We start from the raw sequence: 20,915 nt of genomic DNA on the forward strand, positions 1-20,915 counted from the left end.
AGCAGTCTATTAATATCACACACAACAAAGGTTCAGCAGGTCTTGACTAAAGCCCAGATTATTGGAAAGGTGAGACAAGTCTGGTGTGAGAGCTGCAGACAAAGTTAGGGCCAGCAGACATTTCTCAGTCCATTTCCTGTTTCGAGCTGTTACTGGGAGGTGAAAAACAATCAGGGTATGTGGGGGAAAAATGCCCTTCGAGTGGGAGAGAAAATATGGGTTTTTTTCTTTCAAAGATACACTAGAACTCAATCAGGCTATTAATCAAATAGATAAAACTGGCACTTCAGTCCCTGCCACTGACAGAACTCTGTGCAGTAACAAAACCTTCTCAACACACCAGGAGACTCTTAAAATTCAAGCACTCTCAAACTTAGCAGCACCCCTGAGAGCCACAAATTGAGAGAAATTAATTCTGTGCCTCTGCACCCCTCATTACCAGGAGAGCTGAAGTAGGTCAAATGCAAGTTAATCTCTTAAATTCCACTTTTGTACATGGATGTTAAAGCAGCCATTACTTTTGCACGGGCAAATGTCTCCAGGCTAAAGCACAGAACTTTAATAAACCATAACAGGTTGGTATTCAATATAATTCCAGGTAAATGCATTTTTTTTTTTTTTTAATTTTAGTGTTGTCCCCCAAAATGCCCACTTCATGCATCACTGCAACAAGCAGGTCTGAAAGGTTTAGCTGCACCTAAACAACTATTTGTGATAAAAACGTCATTCTTTTGGAATTAGTAAATGTGCATGAATGTTAAACAACTAATTTTTTTCATGTCAAACATGAAACAGCAATGCCAAACTAAAGATGATGCCAGGAGAGAGGCAAACATATCTTAAAGGAAACAAGTCCCTGCTGAACGATGCAATAACCCCCTTCACATAGCAATGCCTATGTCAAGAGATGTCTAGCAACATTTAAATGTTCCAGCCCTCATTTCAGTACACATTATACAAAAGTGATCAGATGTGGATTTATAAGTGAGCAGATACCTTTGGAATCCAGTCTGGACTCTTTACTGACAAAACCCACCAAAACCATATTTTTACTTTTTTTACTGATGCATCAGCCCTGAGAGCTCAGCTTTTAAACTGCTTTTCTAAGGAGCACACCACGGTGGGGAGAAACACAAGAAGCTGTCCTATTCCTGTTAAAACCAGTGGCAAAACAGCCTTGCTCTGGAGTCATTGTCTCAGTCTGTGTAAATGCATCCACACAAGGTATCATGTTCATCTCAGAGGGTTACTCCAATGGAATTGGGATTTTTAGGTTATATACTCCATCAGATCTTGCACACAACTCCTGCTGATGCCAAAGGGAATTGCTTGCATGGGAGGAGCCTGTTAGATTGTCTACAGTGGCTTCCCTTCTTCTGCTAATTCATCCACGGGTGATTCCCTGCTGACAGCAGCAATTCCATGAAAAAAAAAAATATTCCTGTCCCAGGCATTCCAGATTTACATTATAAAACTGGGAGAGAGTCACATATCTTCAGGTCAACGTCATATCTCAGTATGGACTGGCCATTGCACATTTCTCACTGCTCCTAATGCATCTTCAGAAAACACCCTGATTGTCAGAAATTTTGGCTAATAATCTCCAGTGCCAGCCTAAGTTCAGTTGGTGTCTACAGATGGTGGAGAACTGACAAAGAGAAGGGAAAGAGAAGGGAAAGAGAAGGGAAAGAGAAGGGAAAGAGAAGGGAAAGAGAAGGGAAAGAGAAGGGAAAGAGAAGGGAAAGGGGAGGAGAGGAGAGGAGAGGAGAGGAGAGGAGAGGAGAGGAGAGGAGAGGAGAGGAGAGGAGAGGAGAGGAGAGGAGAGGAGAGGAGAGGAGAGGAGAGGAGAGGAGAGGAGAGGAGAGGAGAGGAGAGGAGAGGAGAGGAGAGGAGAGGAGAGGAGAGGAGAGGAGAGGAGAGAAAGGAAAGGAAAGGAAAGGAAAGGAAAGGAAAGGAAAGGAAAGGAAAGGAAAGGAAAGGAAAGGAAAGGAAAGGAAAGGAAAGGAAAGGAAAGGAAAGGAAAGGAAAGGAAAGGAAAGGAAAGGAAAGGAAAGGAAAGGAAAGGAAAGGAAGGAAAGGAAAGGAAAGGAAAGGAAAGGAAAGGAAAGGAAAGGAAAGGAAAGGAAAGGAAAGGAAAGGAAAGGAAAGGAAAGGAAAGGGAAAGGAAAGGAAAGGAAAGGAAAGGAAAGGAAAAGGAAAGGAAAGGAAAGGAAAGGAAAGGAAAGGAAAGGAAAGGAAAGGAAAGGAAAGGAAAGGAGGAAAAGGCAAGGGAAAAGGAAAAGGATTACAAAAGAAGATTTTTATATTGTAACAAATACTGGTAGCTTTTTGAAATATTGTTTAATGACTGCAATAAATTAATGCTGAAAATCTACTTCCACATACAGCCTGCACATGCATGGGGAGCCGTAGATTTATTGCCATGATCATGTGTTAGACAGTTGTGTTGATTCCTCCATATCTTTAGAAGCAAGTAATAATGACAATTTTTGGAGGTAATAAAATTTCCCATGTCTCTCGCATTAATGTGTTTCTATCATTGACTTCTTCAACGCATTTGGAAACAATCAAGTTCTTATTTAAGGAGCCTTAAGATAAGGTATCTGTGAGCTCTGCACTTGGGGTAATTGATCACATTTGTTTCCTGTACGAAGGTTGGACTCCTCTTTCCCTTAAACTTGGCATGTTTCTCATTACCCCATGCCTTGTTAGCCCAGTAGAAATGTTCTGCCGTGGTGAGTGAAAACAGGACGATACTATTACAGACCACATCTAATCAGGGATGGCAGCCCTTCCCCATCCCCGGGACCCTCAGCACCCGGAGTCTGCTCCACAGAGCCCTCCGAGGGAAGCAGGGGCACGCTGCTCTCCTGGCCACTCCAGCAGCACTTCTAGCCTCCAGGCTGGAGTCCTACATGGTGGATCTGCTTCAGGGAGCGACCACAAGCTCCAGAAAAAGATAGGAAGTGCACTTAGTCTGTTTTTCCTTCTGATGATAAAAGTGTCAGCCGTAAATTCAGGAAGCATCTTTGCCTTAGTTGTGAAATGCCACATGGTAGCACTTGTCTGCAAGGGGTTTTTTAATTTCACAATACAACAGGGTTTACTTAAAAACAGCCCTGTTATTCACAGAGCATAAAAAAAAAAAAAAGCCATTAAACTTACTCACAGCAAAAGAAAAAAATTTGTTTTTTTCATGGTCTGTCTTTACATTGGGTTTATTATGTTGGAGTGGATCATACGCTGCTTATGTTAAAGGGAAGTCATGGCACTGCATCTACTTTTACCAGCAGAGAATTTGTCCTCATTTATTTTGATTGAAAAACTGCTGTTATGTTACATTGTAAACGGACTGGTCCTGTTGCATGAAAAATGTGCAGTGCTGTATTTTTAATTTCCTCTTCTTTGCATTCCTTCTCCCCCTTTCCTACCAACAGTCGAAACAAGAAAACTTGAGCATTTACCAGAAAGACAGAGAAGCAACTTTACCTCTAAACTCAAAGCCATGTTTGTACATGAACCAGCAGGGAGGATTTTAATCAGGCCTTGCTGGCTCCGAGAAATCACCTACGGACAGCACAAAACTGCTGCAGGAAGAGAGGCTGGGAGGAGGCAGGCTTTAGGGGCATTTCATTTGACTTGCTACAGACTTGTTTCTTGTAATATCTCATTTAAAGAGCCAGGGAGTTTTTACCTACTGAGAAAATAGCCTGTAACAGCCTTTAAAATTCCTGCAGCTGGCCAGGTTTGGTATTCCGAGGTAAAAGTCTCTTGCCACTAAGGGATCTACAGTGCTTTCACTAAATGTCCTTATATTCAAAAACTAATGTTGAAGTTATTATTAGCAACACTATCTTCATCTCGCTGAAGTTAATATTCAGAGTTGGCTACCACTGAAACATTTCAGTTTAGCCGAAAGCAAATACTTCATTAGGGAAATGTTAAACCCAATGAGGGATCATTACCAAGTCTAATTGATGGTAAAAAAAATAAAACTACGAAATGGGAAAGAAAATCCTGTACTCATAGTGAAAATAGATCTCACCAAGAAATGAAACGTTTATGGCTGTTTCTCCTTTGAATTCCCTTCTTTTCTAAATATGCTTTTCATGCTGTATCTCTGCAGTTCACTGTAATCTACCTAATTTGTTCCCATGCTCTTTCTGGGCTGTCTTTCCTCTCTGACCATCTTGAGAACTTCACACATTGTCAACCTATCATAGGTGAAAGCTTTTGAAGATCTACTACTTTTCTCCAAGCCTAATAAGGTCAGCGACCTTTCAAGCTCTACTATTTCCTTTTCTATCATTAGCCTGATACAGGCATCAGCTACCTCTCAATTTTCTTCATCTCTTCAATGCCTCACTTCTTCCTTTGGACACTGTCTAATTAGGAACTTAATTTCCTCTTCCCTGATGGAGTTTTTGATAATAGAGAGATCCTATTCACCCCTGAATCACAGAGCAGCACTATGATTTCCTGCTCAGGGGTGTCTTCAGGTATGTTAATTAATTTTCATGGTGCCGGCTCTGCCACAAAACCACAAAGAGCAGCAGCTCCCGTAGGAAATCCACCCGTGGGCAACAATCCTGCCCAAACTCACTCAGGCTGAGTTTGGAGAGAAGGAGGACTTCAGGCGTGGAAGTAGCCAAGGATGAGGCTTTGATGCCCTGCAGAGCCCATTTTGCATTTCTGAGCCAGTACTGGATTCTCTGTGGAAAAGGCACCACCTTCCACCAGCTTTAGGGAGACTTTGCCACATCGCCATTCCCCAAACCCACTGTGCTCCAGGACAGGATCTGCCCTCTGCCCCTGCCCTACGGCCACGTGCCACAGCCATGACCTGTCCACTCTTCCTGCTCAGAAACCACGGAGCACTGAGCAAGGAGTCTAGGAAGAGCCCAGTATTTTTTTTCAGAACTGAAATTTTTTAAGGAATTCCAAAAAGTGCCCATTTTTTGGCTTTTGGGGTTTTTTTTGGTTTTTTTGTTTTTTTTTTTTTTTTTTGTTTTTTTTTTTTTTTTTTTTTTTGTTTTTTTTTGCATGAGCAAATTATGGGCAAGGGAAATGCATCCTGTGGGAAAATCTTCATGCTAATTTAAAAGCAAAATGCTGTCCAAATAAACAGCCTTTCACCTCTTGCTACACTATTAAGGAAATTTATTATTTGCTCAGTTTTCTTTAGCACTTTTACTGCATTTTTCTTTCCACAGAGTCACTGGCTGCTCTGCCACAAGCCGTGCCCTTCCTCCCCAGCCAGGGCATGTGCCAGGGCTGCTCTGCCATCCTTAAGGCACTGAGAAATTTCTGGTGAGGAAGCCTCTAACACATCTATGCCCGCCTCTGCTGGCTTGCATAGCAAGTGCTGGGAGCAGAGTTGTGCTGGGGCTGCTGGCTTTGCTTCAGGAAGATATTTGGCAGCATCTAGCATGTCTGTCTGGGAAATTTGGGCAGTTTCTGCTCAGTGCTTGATGAAAGAGATGCCAGAGCTGCCCTAGGGATGCAGAGCTGGCAGAGACAGTGACACAGCCCAGGGCAGATGCTCCCACACTGCCACCCTGGGACAAGGAGGTGGCAAGAAACAGCAGATTCACTGGGAATTCCCTCCCCTTCTCTCCATCAGTGCCTCTTTTCTCAGGGTTTGGTTTGGGTTTTTTTTGGGTTTTTTTTTTTTTTTTTGTGGTTGGTGGTAAACACAAAAACATCTATTAAAAAAACCAAAACCAAACTAGCAAAGCCTGCAGCCTGCTTGTCTTGTGCTAGGGACAGCTCCAAGGCCAAACTACACAATACTGGGGCAGAAGACAAACACGAGGTTTCCATTCCCCTCGTACTGATCCTCACTTGGCCATTCCCCATCTGTTCTCTGACACAGCCTAACACAAGACCCCAAGTCCCCAGCAGAAAGCATCACCTCCTGCTGTTAGCACAGGCCCTCCATGCTGGGAGGAAGGGGCGGCCACGGGCTCAGGCACTGGAGTGGGATTTGGGCAACCAGGGGTCCCTGCCTCACTTGCCTGAGGGTCCCCTGGGCTCCTCAGTGCTGGGCAGACCCCCTCATACTCAACCTGCCCTCGTGCCTGGCAAAAAGCTTGCTCAAAAGTGGCACATGCAGCAGGGATTTGTTATTTCAATATTTTCTTGGTTTTGTCAGTGTTTTGAAAGCCTCAAACATTTAGAGGCTAGACTCCCCCCAAACCCCACACCAACACCATTCCTTTCCCTCTTGCACACAAATATCTGAAAATAACCACATTCCCACGTAAATTTTAAAATTGATCTACAAAGTTTCTTATTAATCTTTTGCCTCTGAACTAAAGCATTCCCTTCCCCCGTGTCAAAACAGAAACAACTATGAGACCGTGTGGTGCATCTAGGAATGTTTTGTGCCCCTGCACGCCTGTGTTTGTGCATTTTTTCTTCCTTTCTTAAGCCAGGGTTTGAGATTTGAGTTATTCTGCAAACAAGACCCAAGAGAGACACAATTAGACTCCCCTGGAGACTGACCCCTTATAGTGCCCACCTGTAGCCGGACCCAGATAGCATCCCAGTGCAATGAATTAGCACTCTAAGCTGATTAGAGCAGCTCTGCACAACTCTATTTTATTGACACAATGAAGAGAGGACAGAAGAGGGCCTGAAATGAGAAAATCATTTCCATGCTGACTGAATTAAAAGAACAAAAGAGCTCCTTGCAGTTGCAGCATTCAATTTGTCAGAAAAAAAGGAAGCCACTTAATGGATCACAATAGATCTGAGCAGACAGATGAAATTTAAAACTTGGGCATGAGTGCGATTACCAGCTAAACATATTCTCAATCATTTCCTCCATCTGCATAATTTAGTTGGATTGTTTACTTTGAGGGTTTGTTGGGGTTTTTTTTTTTGCAAAAACACTATGTGAGATGTTATCTCCTAAGTGTCTTTGCATCCCATTTTTCCCAGTCCGGAAGGTTGTTGCATTGGCTGGTAATACATTTTGTTGTAACACAAATTGCACTAAATTGTGGCTGCCTATGTTTGCCTTTCTCCCCTGCCTCTAGAAGTAAATTAATATTTTCAGTGTATGGAAACAAATAATGCAAGATCATCTTATTCCAAAGCAGACCTAAATTGATTATAAATCACATGCATTATTCTGCTCTGCTTCCAGGAGAACAAACATACTGCAACTCCTATTTTAGCAAAATATATTAGTTCATGCCACTATAAACAGCCTTCTCATTAAATTTAGGCTTAAGCTAACAGTAATAAGACAAGAATACAGACTATTAAGGGGTTTCTCTGAATGATATATATAATTACTTACAAAACAGATATGCAATTTACTTTAGCATTTGCAAATCAAAATCTACTAACCCGTATAAGGAAATATAGCTTTAAAACAAAGCTGTGAAATAAATTGAAAACATCAGTATTTTAGGCTGTCCTCTAATTATGTAAAATCTTGACTCTGAGTCTGTCCTAATTCAAAAGGGAAAATCAATTGCATCTGTAAAAATATTTGACTTTCCCAGATTATATTTATATTTTCTACATAATGAAGTATTAAAAGAAGAAAACAGAAAGCACGGTCCTGCAGGTATATTGGCATATAAATAACGTTACCTCTCTGCATATTCCTTGAAAGCTAAATATTTTGGATAATGGAGAATGGAGACCTTCTTTTTCTACAGAAAATTTTAAAAGCTTGTATCTTGTTACAATATTTACAAATAAAATATCTCTTGCAGACCCAAAATTCAAAACGAAAGTCATTTTCTGAGCCTCATTATGACTTCAGAGCATCTGAATTCAGATCATTTGCATTGATTTGCCCTGACATATATTTTTATTTTCCTGAGCATGTTTTAATCAGTTCACTTGACGTCCTTTTTATTATTCAGTTTGCAATTTTACCAGCTTGTTTGCATCTAATTTTGAGGTTAAAAAAACCCCCAAAAACCCAGTAAAGGAATTATAATTGCTTATAACTCCCCTGTTTTGAAGCTGATACCCTGCTAAAGAGAAAACCAAGCTGAGCACGGGCAAGGTTTACTTCTGCTGGCTGCTATTACTGATTTGCCTAAGCATTTCACAGGGGTAAATACCCAAATCATTCGGGGAATGACTGACACACTCTGACATGTGGTTAACAGCCTTACCCTGTGCTTTGCCTCTACAAATCTCACTGATGCCAACATAACCTTCCAAATATTTCAGACAATCATTTTCCCCCTACTCGTAAAAAAAACTTTTACAGCTACATCTAAACCATTCAAAGGATCCCTGATTGGAACGGTTACTGTAATAATTTCTTTTTTCATCCTTTATTTTTTTAACCCCCCCTCAACCGACTGAGCTAAGAGTTTTTTATCTATATATAAAATAAAATAAATTAAAATAAATATATACTTAAATATATTTTATATAAAAATAGATATTTAACATCTATTTTTATATATATAAAATAAAAATATATATTATTATAATAAAATAAAGGCCACGTAGGAAGCTTTGGGATATTTTAGCAAACTCAACGTAGTGTAACTTTGCTGACAGCCTGTCACATTTCACTGACTGTCTGTCTGGGATCCTGTGATAACATCTGCATTCACTCAGGGCGAGAGCTTACCCTAAGACAAAAAAGTGGGTCCTGCCACATAATGCTCCATCATTCTGTCAGTTCTGACATGGCATCTGAATTTTTTTGAATCACTAAACACTTTTGGGACTCTGGTCCTTATTATCTTTCCTTAGTTTCTATACTCGCCCGGCAATGCTGAAAAATGTAAAATGTGCAAACAAGGTAGTGGACGGCTCGGGCTTTTTGTCGTCTAATCCTCAGCCCCTCATTCATGCTCACTGTTAATCTCTTAAGACATTATAAAACTGTTAGACAAAGAAATGTGAATACCTCTGCTTCTAAGCAGAATGGGAGGAAACCAAGGAAAATCTGGATCATGCTAAGCTTTTCTTTTCACCACAAAAATGGTAACTTAAACCTGTTGCATCAAATTATTTATAATTCCCAACACTAAGGCTGGGTTTTTTTTCTTCTTCTTCAGCATTACAGAGCAAGCCTGGCAATATCACAGGAGGAGGAACAGTTCTACTGAGCCTTTCCAAACACATCAAATGCGTAAGTTACACACAAAAAATTCTACAAAGCCCTTGAGAATATGGGCAAATTGGGTTTTAATCCCTCTGCTGTTTTTTGCTCAGCATGGCACAGGGCTCATCATGCTGTCAGGGCTGCTGGAGACCACTTTGGGGGATTTCTGTGCTGCAGAAGGAGCAGGGGCTCGCTGGGGTGGGGTTTGATGGTGGGGATGCTGGATGGGACAGGGCACGGGCGCCTCCAGGCTGGCTGGAGCTTTCCTGGCTGGATGGGACCAGGGCCCCATTTCACATTAATCCAGCTCTGTTTGGAGCCGTCTGCTATTTCAGGTCATCATTTCATCCCTCCTGACTCCCACTGCTGCGGGGGCATTAGCATGGGGACAAAAGCTGCTCAAGCACCTATTCTAAACCCATTCAAACTCAAACCCACTAAAAATCACACCCAAAAGTGATACTGTTGCAATCAGCTAAATTTTATTCAGGAATGCTGAGGCTGAAAACCAGAATTTTCATTTCCTACTTCTGCATTGTTGTCATGGGTGGTGGGATCAGATAGTCCAGTCTTAAAATTGCTCCAGAAGCACAAAAGTATTTGAATGCAAATGCCAAACAAGTCACTCTCCCTGAGCTAAATACCTACCACGAGGGTTTCTTTACACACAGAAACTTCTGTTAAAGTCATAATCTTCAAATAATTATTTAAACTATTGTGAAATCTGCCTAAAACATGTTTTATTCATCTCTGTTTGCATTAGCGTGAGGGAAAAAGGCTTTAATGAGGGAAGTTGAGATGTTGCCTTTTTTGCAACAATGCCAGCCATCAAATTGGTGAGATGACTTGAGAAAACCAGCTTTTGAAAGGGAATAATGAGGGTCCGTACTGGTAGGGATTGTGCTGCTTTGCCAAGGGTGGAACTGGTGATATTTCAAGCAGAGGGAAGAGTTTGTAGGAAGGAATGAGCAAACTGTGTCCACAACAGGGGGAAAGGCCCAAGCTTAAATGAACTGAGGGACACCGAAATCTTGACATGAGGAGAGCTGAGGAAGGAAAAGATGCAGTAGAAAACTAAAATATATGCAGCCACTAAAAGGCAATCAGAGCCAGGTTGGCAAGCCATATGCACAGCCAGAGCTGGAGGCAATTATGGCACTGACCTGCTGAAAAATAAATTGAGGAAGATGAGGGCCAGATATAAAGGGCAGGGATAGATGGGACTTAAAAAAGATTGGAAGAAGCTGAAAAGAAGGAAGTTTTTCACAAGGCTGAACAAGGATTCCTGCTGACTCCAGGGTTTTGGGACAATGTGGAGAACACCAGCACCAGTTATGAGAGGAGGAGAACAGGGAGGAAGAAGTAAAGAGAAGCGCACAGCCCAGGGTCAGCAGGTAGATGAAAATGTGATTTGAGACCACAGACCTACAAACAAATAATAAAAAAGGTCTCTTCACACAGTCTTAACTGGGGGGGAATGGTAAAATACTGTTGTCTGTGCAAGAGAGGAGGTGTGTTTCAAAGGCAAGGCACTGAGCACGTTGCTGCTCACCCTGGCCATGAACACCATTTTGCTCTGCAGGCACAGAGGGTTTGGTAGGGTCATTTCTGGGTTTAGTATTAAAGACAGAAAAATTGTTTTCTCTCCTCCTTGTTAGCTGCTCATTTGTCTGCCCAAAGATGTATATATTCCAAACAAGTAGATGCCAAGTTAAGACTGGAAAGAAAAATCACTTTTTCTATATTCACATGCAAATTTTGCCTTATTTGAAGATTATCACTAGATCAAGACTTACAATTTACTGTTATAGAATATTTTCTGTAAATGCAGTAATGCTGAAACTTTCCCAACCCCAAACTTCCATTTTCCCCTCCAGGAGAGCTTTACCTTTTTTTTGCACAAAATCAACATCACTACCACAGTTTTTAAATACCTCGACCACAAACCTCTTTGAAAACATTAACATCCAGATTCATTTTTTAGTAAAACACCCACATAACAAATAGCAACTTTTTTGGAAAGCCCATTTGGCCACACCAGGCTGTTTCAAGAAGATAGGAGGGTGCTGAAGGTTCCTTTTGGAAACCCTGAGCAGCTCCACACCAGGTCTCCAGCACAGCCCACTCTGTGCTTGTTGCCAATACACTTCATCAAGTTAAGACTAAGAACAACACTTTGGGAAACCCACTATACACCAGAGCCCCCTTACGCTGTAGGCTTCACCTGATGAAATGTTATGCTTTTTGTGGGCTCTTTTACATCTTTCCACACTAAACACGAGGTCTGTGCTTTAAAAGGAAGGGCCACTTAACATTTGTATTTCTTTCCCAGATTAATGAGTATTGTATGCACCAAAGTTAGCGCGATCACATGAAGTCAGGCAGGATTATGACAACCTCTGTCCTCACTCCTGTGCATGCCACCTACCATTCAGCCAGGAAACATGAGGGCTGTCACAACAATAAAGCTCCATATTAATACTCTCTGGGGTAGAAATACCCTATTAGCCAATTGCTGTTCTCTGGTCTTACTTCCAAATAAGTGAACCGTTTTTTATGTATCTGACAGACATATCCTAATCTGCAGGCTCTAGCAAACAAAATACAGGCTTTTTATTTTGTTTTTCAAGTTATGTGATGTCATTACTAGACCAAATTCCCAGATTACAATGCTATTGTTAAACATCAAACCTCAGTGCTGTGTCCTCTGAAGAGCACGTGTTCATCTGGGTTAATAAGCATCTTGCCATACCCCAACTCCTGTGTTCATTTACTTCTGTTTAATGACGACCATCTCCTCCTGCCCACATGTATGCTCGTCTCTCCACTGCTTGTTGAGCCATCAAGACACACCTTTGTTTCATTTAGTATGCAATTTTCACCTCTGACCCAAGAAACTAGTCTTAGGCTTCCTGAACTTTATTGCCTGTTAATAGACTGCTGGCTCTCTTTTCAGCAGTCATAGAAATAGTGGAGAGACATTTAATTGAAAAGAGGGACAAAGCTAGAGCCTGAAAGGCAAAGTCAGTAGGGTTTAAACAAAAAAAATCCAGCAATAATATGTTTGAGGAGGTTTGGATATTCTTTACAAGTTCGTGGCTCTTTACACAAATAAGAAAGACATCATTGATTTAATTATCTTCCCAGGGAACAATGGTGTAATACCCTGAATGGTGCTAAATGATTGATCTGGTAATTCATCTTCTGCTAACAGCTATCTATGCATTTTGTTTCTCTCCAGTCCTCAGCCCGATGACATTAGCAGCAATGTCACGGAGCAGTGCTGGGCTTTCATAAAACACCCACAGATGCTCTTTCCTGCCAGTGTTTAGGGACACATGGTTATAATTTTGTCTGTATTTCTTTGTCGTAGATTACTTTTAACTACATCTGTTCAATTAAAACAGAAAAAAGAAAGACACAGCTAGAGCCCATCAGCTTTATATCAGAAGAAGCCTTTTAATGAAATAGGGAGATTTAATTTTGTAAGTGTTCTGATGGGTGCGAGATGCTTTTATGTTTTTTCAGAAGTTCTGTTTGGTGAATAGTTAGGAAAGGACATTATTACAGCATAAGAGTATTATTGTACACAGAAAGGCATTATTAAAAGTGATTTATTGTCCCATGTTAGGAAACTTATAGGAAAAGTCTGATAATATATTAAACTTGTTTATTATGGACTTCATATAATTTTTGAATAATGCTGCTTTTTCTTTTGACAAGAGCAATAAACTCTGCTGATATAGACATACGTTGATTATCCCAAGTCAACTGTGTTGCTTAAAGAAACATGCCCAAACAATCAGCTTCTGACAGCTGCATCTCTTGTTATTTACAATAGCCATCACAGTAATAACTCACCATTTCTATATTAATAAGGCAGTGAAATTTATTATGATGGTATTGAAAAGTTATTAAGTACTGCATCCCAAGTGACAAAGTACCACAGCACTGTCACTATCCAAAAGCAGTTGCCCATCCATCACAAAGCTTTCCAGATGGTCCTGCATCTTTATCGCTCCCAGGTTGGTGACATCACCTGTTCACCCACTCAAAATTGATGATGAAAGCAAACAGATCTATCTTACTTACATTTACCAAATCAATTTAATTTTACAGGCCGTGGCTTAGTGACATATTGACTGTTTTCCTTAATGGCATCTACTGTACTTAATGCAAAGAACTCATCTCTGAATCCTGGCTTGCATAATGTGGCATTTCATAATAAATTTTTTATAATGTATTTATTTAATGAGAAGAATTATGATTATTTGTCAGTTCTATTAGATGCAATTATTATTCTCTTCAGTTTAATAATTTTTATTTTTCTTTCTGATTGTGTGTTTCTTAATGGCTAAATTCAATTTACCAGTTTTGTCTTTTAAAGGGATGTCTGGCATATCTCATATATTTTTCTTTGTAATTTGATAATCTCAAATCTACTCCAATGGCAGCTTTTGTCTCTTAATTGAATGAACTTCTCTACTTGGACAGAATGTTACTGAACTCAAAACCTACCTTGGTGGTGTTTAAATAAATAAAAATCTCTTTGCTCTGAAGAGAAATACAAATTCCTGAAACATCCTCTCAGTTCTGCTCTGAAGAAGGTAACAAAACTTCCTTCTCCCCTTCCCACTTCTAAGTCCACTTGACCCTTATGGTTTCACTCTGCTTCCCTCAGAAGTTAATGCTCCTCCTGATTAAATTAAAACCTCAGTGGCTTTGTGGGCAATACACACACAGACCTACAGAGAGGTTTCTGTGGCTTTAGACTCTGCCATGAAATGTGCAATTTCCTGCCCTCAAGGTCAAGGACACGGTGGAGCATCCACTGTGGGTGGAGAAAGAGTCAATTCCACACAACCCATTCCAGGTTTAACTGGGACAAAAGCTTTCATGAGATTTTCCAGCTGTGCCACACCAACAGCTGCTCAGCCTCCTGCACTGGCTAAAAGCCTCTTCCTGAGGCTGTTGCCAGGTTGACCTTGAGTTGGCTCAGCGCCTCACCAGCCCCCTGAGCACAGCCTCAGTGCCAGAGCTGGCTCAGGATGGGGGTGAGTGGCACCTCCCTTCCAAAAACCACTGCAGCCTCTAAGCTCCCTTGTGTGATATCAGTCTGAAGGTATCCTGAGAGCAGCTCCCCTGGCCAGCTGAGGAGGGAGCTTTGCAGATCTGGTGCTCCCCTCCCAGCGAGCAGCAGCTTTGCCTGACCAAGGGAAGGTTGTTGTCTTTGCCCAAAAAAACAAAGCGCCACATCCCACCAACCTCATGTAAGACTCTGCTTAATCATATTAATCAAAGAATTAGAGGAATTGAAGGGTGGAAGAGAAGGGAATAGTAAAGAAAAACAACATGCACTAATGCTGAATGATCCCCCTTGTCCTCAGCATCTTCCACCCACACAGAAAAACCCAAAGGACCAACAGCTCCCCTTTGCTGTCAATACATTTAATTCAAACTGAATGACAAGTCCACCTGCTCATATCTTGCTATTCAAGGACTTAATATTTGCTCATTTGCAATTATAAATTGTGTGTTCTCCAGGCAGGGAGAAAGCTGGTGTTAAGCCCAGGGAGCTGGCTGGAGCATGGTGCCGACATCCACTGTGAGGGCAAAGCTCTGCTCATGAAGCGGCGTCTGCCTGCCTCGCTGCAGGGGCTCCTACTGCTGCAGCCGTGTCTGACTTGGGCACAGCCTCACCCAAGAGCCAGATGCAAACAGCAGAAGAATTCAGAATTGTAACACTTGCAGCAATGTCGTTTTGGTACACAGCTCTGGAGGGGCTGTCTCAAGCACCCTCGTGCGTGTTCACTCCAGGCAGGACGCAAGGCGTGAACTCCATCCCATGTGCACCGAACACTGCGTCCCTTACAGAGAGCTTAACACGGCAGCTAAGCACGTGCTTCACTCAAACACCTGGGTAATCCTGTTGATGATAAGCTCGTGCCTAAGTGCTTTATTGGAGCCGGGCCAGAGTGCTCTATGCCTTGCAAAGCTGAGCTCCAAATGGGATAAAGCATCACCTATGCGTCGAAGACAAGGTAAGGATGTCACCCCCACCTGCAGCTGCCAGCAGCGGATGATCTGTTGATCTGGGGGAGAACACGCTCTGCAAGGCTAGATTGGTCCTGCATTGATCAAAAAGCAGCCCCACCTCTCACTGTAAAACAAATCATTCCTTTTTAATTCCAGCTAACAGAATAGCCCACATCTTTGTTTCTGGTTTTGCTTCAATAATAATTTTGCGAAAATCCCTGGACTCTCTATACTGCTGCAATTCATATGAAAGGAGAAAACCTAGGCAAGGAATCTGTACTATACTTCCCTGCTTTCCAACCACCTGGCTGAGTGTGGTGCTGTTTTGCATGTTAATTCTGTTGAAAACAATTCAAGAAAAAGCCAAGATTTGGTCTGTAAAAGTCACAGACCAGTGACAGTGTGAAAGTGTCAAACAACAGCAGAAAATCAAGGGTTTTATTGTTTAATACTAAGACACACTCCATATCCCAAAGAAAAATATTCACAAGTGATGAAGTCTTTGTTCCTTCTGTTTTTCTTTTTGAAAAAAACTATTATCTACTGCTCTCTCCAGAGTGATTTTCTGGCTACAAGGGAGTTATTTCCCTCAGCACTGTCACTGTTTATTAAGAATAGCTTAACTCGAGTTTTAAGATGTGTGAATTCCGCATGAAGTTATTTAGAAGACAAGACTTTTTGCTCTGTTTTTATTAAAAACAAAACAAACAAACAAATACTGCTTTCAACATTCTGGCACAGATTTTTCCAAAGAAGGACCCAAAACCAGGAGCTAACACCTGTACATAAGAATTGGTTGGTAACTGCCATTGATTACAGTACAAGTTTTTGGATGCTGAGAAAACCAAGCTATTGGTTTAGGTGCTACAACCCAGATTTGGGAGCATGTAGATTAGATTTCATCTTTAAAAACCTACACTTTTTTTTAAACATGTTATTTAATTATCATAACAATATATGGTACACCCAAACCCCAGAATCTTGAATAAATTTAATTTTTAAAACTGCCAAAAGAAAGCAAAAGAGTGCAGAATTAAAGCTTCAAACTATGACTATTCCAGTCCCTACAAACCAGTGGGAAGCTTGCACTCCAGAACAAATTTTAGGAAGCTGTGCAGTTTTCTCAAAGGACTCACATGAAAAATGTTAGAGGAGACATAAATAAATAGCCAAATGGCCTCCTAATTTCCATTTAGAAGTAATAGCATCAGCTCAAGCATACTCTACCAAATATGAGTTGTTTTTCAGCCTCACTGGCATGACAGGAAAATATACTCTGCTCTATAAACAGATTATATGCTGCTTTATAAAGCTCTAAAATATTTTTTTACTTCTGTGACAGGTTTGATTTATTAGAGTTTATTGCTCCTGGTTTTGCCCTCCTACTAAAGAAATAAAAGTTTAGGATCAAAAGAGCTGTGAAGAATTTGTTCTTATGAATGAGACTTTGAGTTTGCTAGAGCAGCAAGAGACCTGAATTTGGATATTGGCTGTCCTCTGGTCCAAGGTAGGTGCGTGTGCTTTGGCGACCTACTCAAAGCCTTGCTTTGAAATATTCTCCCAGTTGTTTTTCATAGCAGGGCATGAACCACGATGAAATCACTAAATTTGTGTTCCCTTGCTTTTGTTTAAAAAAAAATTACTGCCATCCCTTAAAAGCTTGTTTTCTTTGTTGATTAAGCAGCAGTCAATTTTCCCTTTTCAAACAAGCACCGAGCAACAGCCTCCCGACCCCCTCAGATATTCGGGCTGCCGGCAAATACTAAAACCCCCGTGACAAACTGCAAAAAAGCTCGACCTTTCCCCTTGTCCGGTGACCCCCTGTTCGATTTGTGCTTTAGCTAACCAATACCTGATTAGATAATGCTCAACTCCAGCCTCACAAAATGAGATAAAATTCAAATTTATGGCTTTTCATTTAAACTGATCTACAGCACTCTAATCATGACCCAAGCATGACTATATCACAACAAATTCTTTTTGTCCCAGAGTGTGTTTTATGGCTGAACTGTATAAATGGACACAATAGACATTGTTTTCTTGGACTTGCTCTGACAGAACTCTGCGTTGATCCCATAGGGAGTTTTGCTATAGGGGAATGTAGGAACAGGCTCCATGAAATTCCTCAGCCTCCTGCAGAAAATTTTTATTTATCATCAACTGCCTGGCTGCAGAATTTAACAGCAGCACTTCCCTCAGCTTCCACTTCTCTCTCAGGCTAATCCCAGTATCAACTCAGATGGATATCAGTCACAAAAACTGGAAGCCAGAAGTATCCCACAGCTGGAAACACCCAAAACTATGACAAGCTTTTGCAAGGGAAAAAAATGTCCTTTCCAAAAATGTAGTTACAGTCCAAATTTGTGTGGACTGTAAACTCTTCTCTCTGCAAACTTCAAATTTGTGTGTAACTGTAAACTCTTCTCTCCAAGGTGAATGTAGGGTTTTCGGTTAAAATTTTCTAGTGTAAGATTTTAGTCTACCTAGCAATACTAAACAGTTGTAAAAATGGAGCAAATGTTTCATAACAAAATGGATAATATGTGCAGCATCAGAAAAAGGCTGAGGAAGATGTCCATCTTCCCATACAAAACTGTTTTAATGTTGGTTTTCCTCAAAAAAAAAATATTTGAAAGCTAAACACCTTTGTACATTCGGTGTTCCAGCTTAAACTCAGATTAAATTAAAAGATTGATTTTTTTCAATAACTTAATCATCCTCTCTGCAGTCACAGGGGAAACTACTCAAGAGGCAAGTACACAAGTAGTAGCAATGGTGCAATACCACTATGCATTTCTTGGAGCACTGCAGATAGGAAGTGAAGAAATTAGTGTGCCTGGACACAGCAAAACACTTTCTTTGGCCTATGGGACAGGAGCCACATGAGCAGAAGGAGGGACATCCCTCCTTCAGAAGTCACCAGCTGGCTTCTATAGCACCATGAACTACCCCAGGAATTACAGGTAATCAAACATGAGAGATTATAGTGCCACAATCTGCATCAATACAATTCACTCATCAAACAAGTGGAAAGATTTTAAAACCTCTCATGCTGCAAAATCACTTAAAACCCACACCTAGCACCACACAGAAATTTTGGTTCTATCTTTCCTCCATTCAAGATTGAAATGAAATTTCACCTTGATTGTCAGCAACAGCAGAATGAATTCTCATTTGTTAACTGACTTGTTGGCACCTGGCTGGACATGCACCTTGTTTCCCAAAAGTGCCCATTTAAGCAGAAAACAACAGCAGCAGAAAAGCTTAAAGACCGTACTTATACCTCAGTAAATTATAGTTTTCCTCGCCATCCCACACTGCCTTTAGCACTGCCTGAGCCCACACACCAGTATCAGCTTCTTTCCCTCTTTTATATGCAAAGCACAAGCCCCAGGAAGTGGTGGATTCCTGAGGAGTGTGATGATGAGCATCCGGGGTGGAATGAGCATCACTGAAGTCCTCTCCAGCACTTCCAGGTTGCCCCACATCTCTCCTCTAGCCCCAGCCATCACTGTGTGCCATTTTACTCACTGTGTCAACTCTGGTAACCAGAATTTCTTTGTCTCTCTTCAACTACAGTAAATGTATTTAACTCACTTATTGGAAAAATATTTCGTTTCAAGTTCCTCTAAGCGCCACAGAATGCTTCTGGGTGACTGACCAAATTGCAGAGGGACTTGACTGTTGATTTCGTGTGATTTTGCTCCAACACTTTTCAATAGCTTGCCCCAGCTGTCCCAAATAAATAACACTATTCAAATGGCACGAGTCCTGCAGCTTGAAAGGGATTCAGGCTGCCAGCTGGGCTTCCAGCACTATCAAGATATTCATTTCTTGTCTGAATATCACAGACCCCAAAATCTGAACTATTTCAAGCAGGAAAACCAGTCTCTAATATTGTAGCATATTGCCGGCATCTAAGGGTGTAAAAAGCTAGATGGGTTTCCCTCAGTCTTAGGGGGATTATCCTGTCCTACAGCACTTGAGTGACCAGTCTAAAATACCCTAATTTTGGAACAATGTTAAACCTGCAAGTACAGCCATGTATCAACAGTTTTGCTTTAATTTCTGTTATCAATATTTGAGCTTAATTGTGGTGTGGTTAAAGGTCAGATTTTATGGTTTCCTGGTGCCTTTTTCAAATAATAAAGATTTCTCACTAGCAATTATATTGCATCACAGTCTGTTAACTCAATAGAGTGCTGCCAAGTCTATGATTTCTCCTGACACTATTCTGTCACATTGTCACAGGTCTCACAAGAGTTTAAACAGCTGGATGGAAAGTTTGCAATGAACTCCCTGAGTGTTTATGGATAGTTAAGAGCAAATCAAGCTTCAATTTTCCACCATATCTGCAAGGCTCTGCTCCACAATGAAACTCCATTTTTCCTGGGAAAATGAACTTCCATCTCTCCAGAGGTCAGGCGTGCCCCTGGAGAGCCATGCAAACCCTGCATGGCTCCCCTTATCAGAAACCAAAGGAAACGTACAGATGGAAAGCAGAGATTGTGCTCTGTTCCAAGAGCACATTGTTAAAACGATGAATAAAACCATGCAGGAACATTTGTTACATCATAACACAACAGCAGAACCGCTTGATGTTTGAATCCCTGACCTGACCATGGACCAGGAGCTCAGACAGATCCTCAGTGATACCACAGTGAGGAAAATGTTGTCCCTGAAAGCAGGGAAAGCAATATCCATCACCTGTACTCACCAAAGGAGTCCATGAGCTCCTTCAGGAAAAGGATTTCCCAAAGCATCTGCGGAAGTAACATGAACCACACCGTTCCCCTGTGTGCTAGCCATGGCACTAGCATCCAAACCTGCTTCACCAAATGAGTGGCAAAATTCCCATTAAGTAAAATGGAAGCAGGATCAAACCCCCCAGCTTTTGAAGCCCCCTAGTAGCACAAAGTTGTTCAATAGCAAGTTTAGCCATACATCACAGCTTTAAGGGCTGTTTTAATCATTGCTGACAGAACGTGGCAATTCACAACCCTGAAAGCAGCGCCCAGTTTCATTTCAAACCTATAACACAGTGATTTTGCAAACCCCTCACCCAGAGACATAATCAAGTCTTGGATAGTCCTGCATTAAAATGGTATAGAAATGTTCCAACAACAACTTTTCCTCACTTTCCTCAAAAGAAGCATCACCTGCCAATACTCACCCAGACAGATTTCATGCATGAAGAGCAATATTAATTTCTGACTTTTTTCTTTCTCAATTTACACTCGTCTCGATCCAGAAAACCCCCAAAGGCCGCAAAGCAGTTTGTGCACATAATTTTGCTTTGGCTGCTGCAGGATAAGACTCAAATTCTGCAAATATTTCTGTGTTTAGAGATAGACACACAAGAACTCAACAGACCAAAAGAATGTACAGCATCTTACCTCCCAGCCATAACTAGGATCTTTCAGGTGTGGCCGCTGCTCTCCTACAAAAGGGCCAAATTTTTCTCCTGCTTCAATCTTCCTTTTGGTCCATATCCCTAATCCTGCTCCAGGAATGTTGGATTCTCTGAGCTCAAACTCTGAAGGAATGGGAATGTCATCAGGAATGTATATTGGAGCCTTGTAAGGAGAGCTTTCCTTGGGTGTGAAAGCTTCGCTGGAGGTTGCTGGAGAAGACGGCTCTTGGATGCTGATGGATGTTGGACACTGGACATTTGCAGCCTCTCCATCAGCTTCTGGCACTTCCCCCAAGGGGAGTTCTGGAAAGCTCTCATACAAACATTCCTCACCTGGAAAAGAAAGACAAACAGTAGGATTTGAAACACCCT

General features: G+C 41.3%; 1 protein-coding gene across 6 annotated transcripts in view; it reads right to left on the bottom strand.

The window, feature by feature from the left end:
* Positions 1 to 20,915, bottom strand: part of MECOM (MDS1 and EVI1 complex locus) — a 329,394-nt gene that overhangs the window by 163,316 nt on the left and 145,163 nt on the right. For all 6 annotated transcript variants that reach the window (XM_068200238.1, XM_068200236.1, XM_068200240.1 and 3 more), the window contains exon 2: positions 20,527 to 20,876. In XM_068200238.1, the coding sequence (XP_068056339.1) occupies positions 20,527 to 20,876 (350 nt within the window). The remainder of the gene's footprint in view (positions 1 to 20,526; positions 20,877 to 20,915) is intronic.

Source organism: Anomalospiza imberbis, chromosome 10 (genome assembly GCF_031753505.1).
Source record: "Anomalospiza imberbis isolate Cuckoo-Finch-1a 21T00152 chromosome 10, ASM3175350v1, whole genome shotgun sequence".
Taxonomy (NCBI): domain Eukaryota; kingdom Metazoa; phylum Chordata; class Aves; order Passeriformes; family Viduidae; genus Anomalospiza; species Anomalospiza imberbis.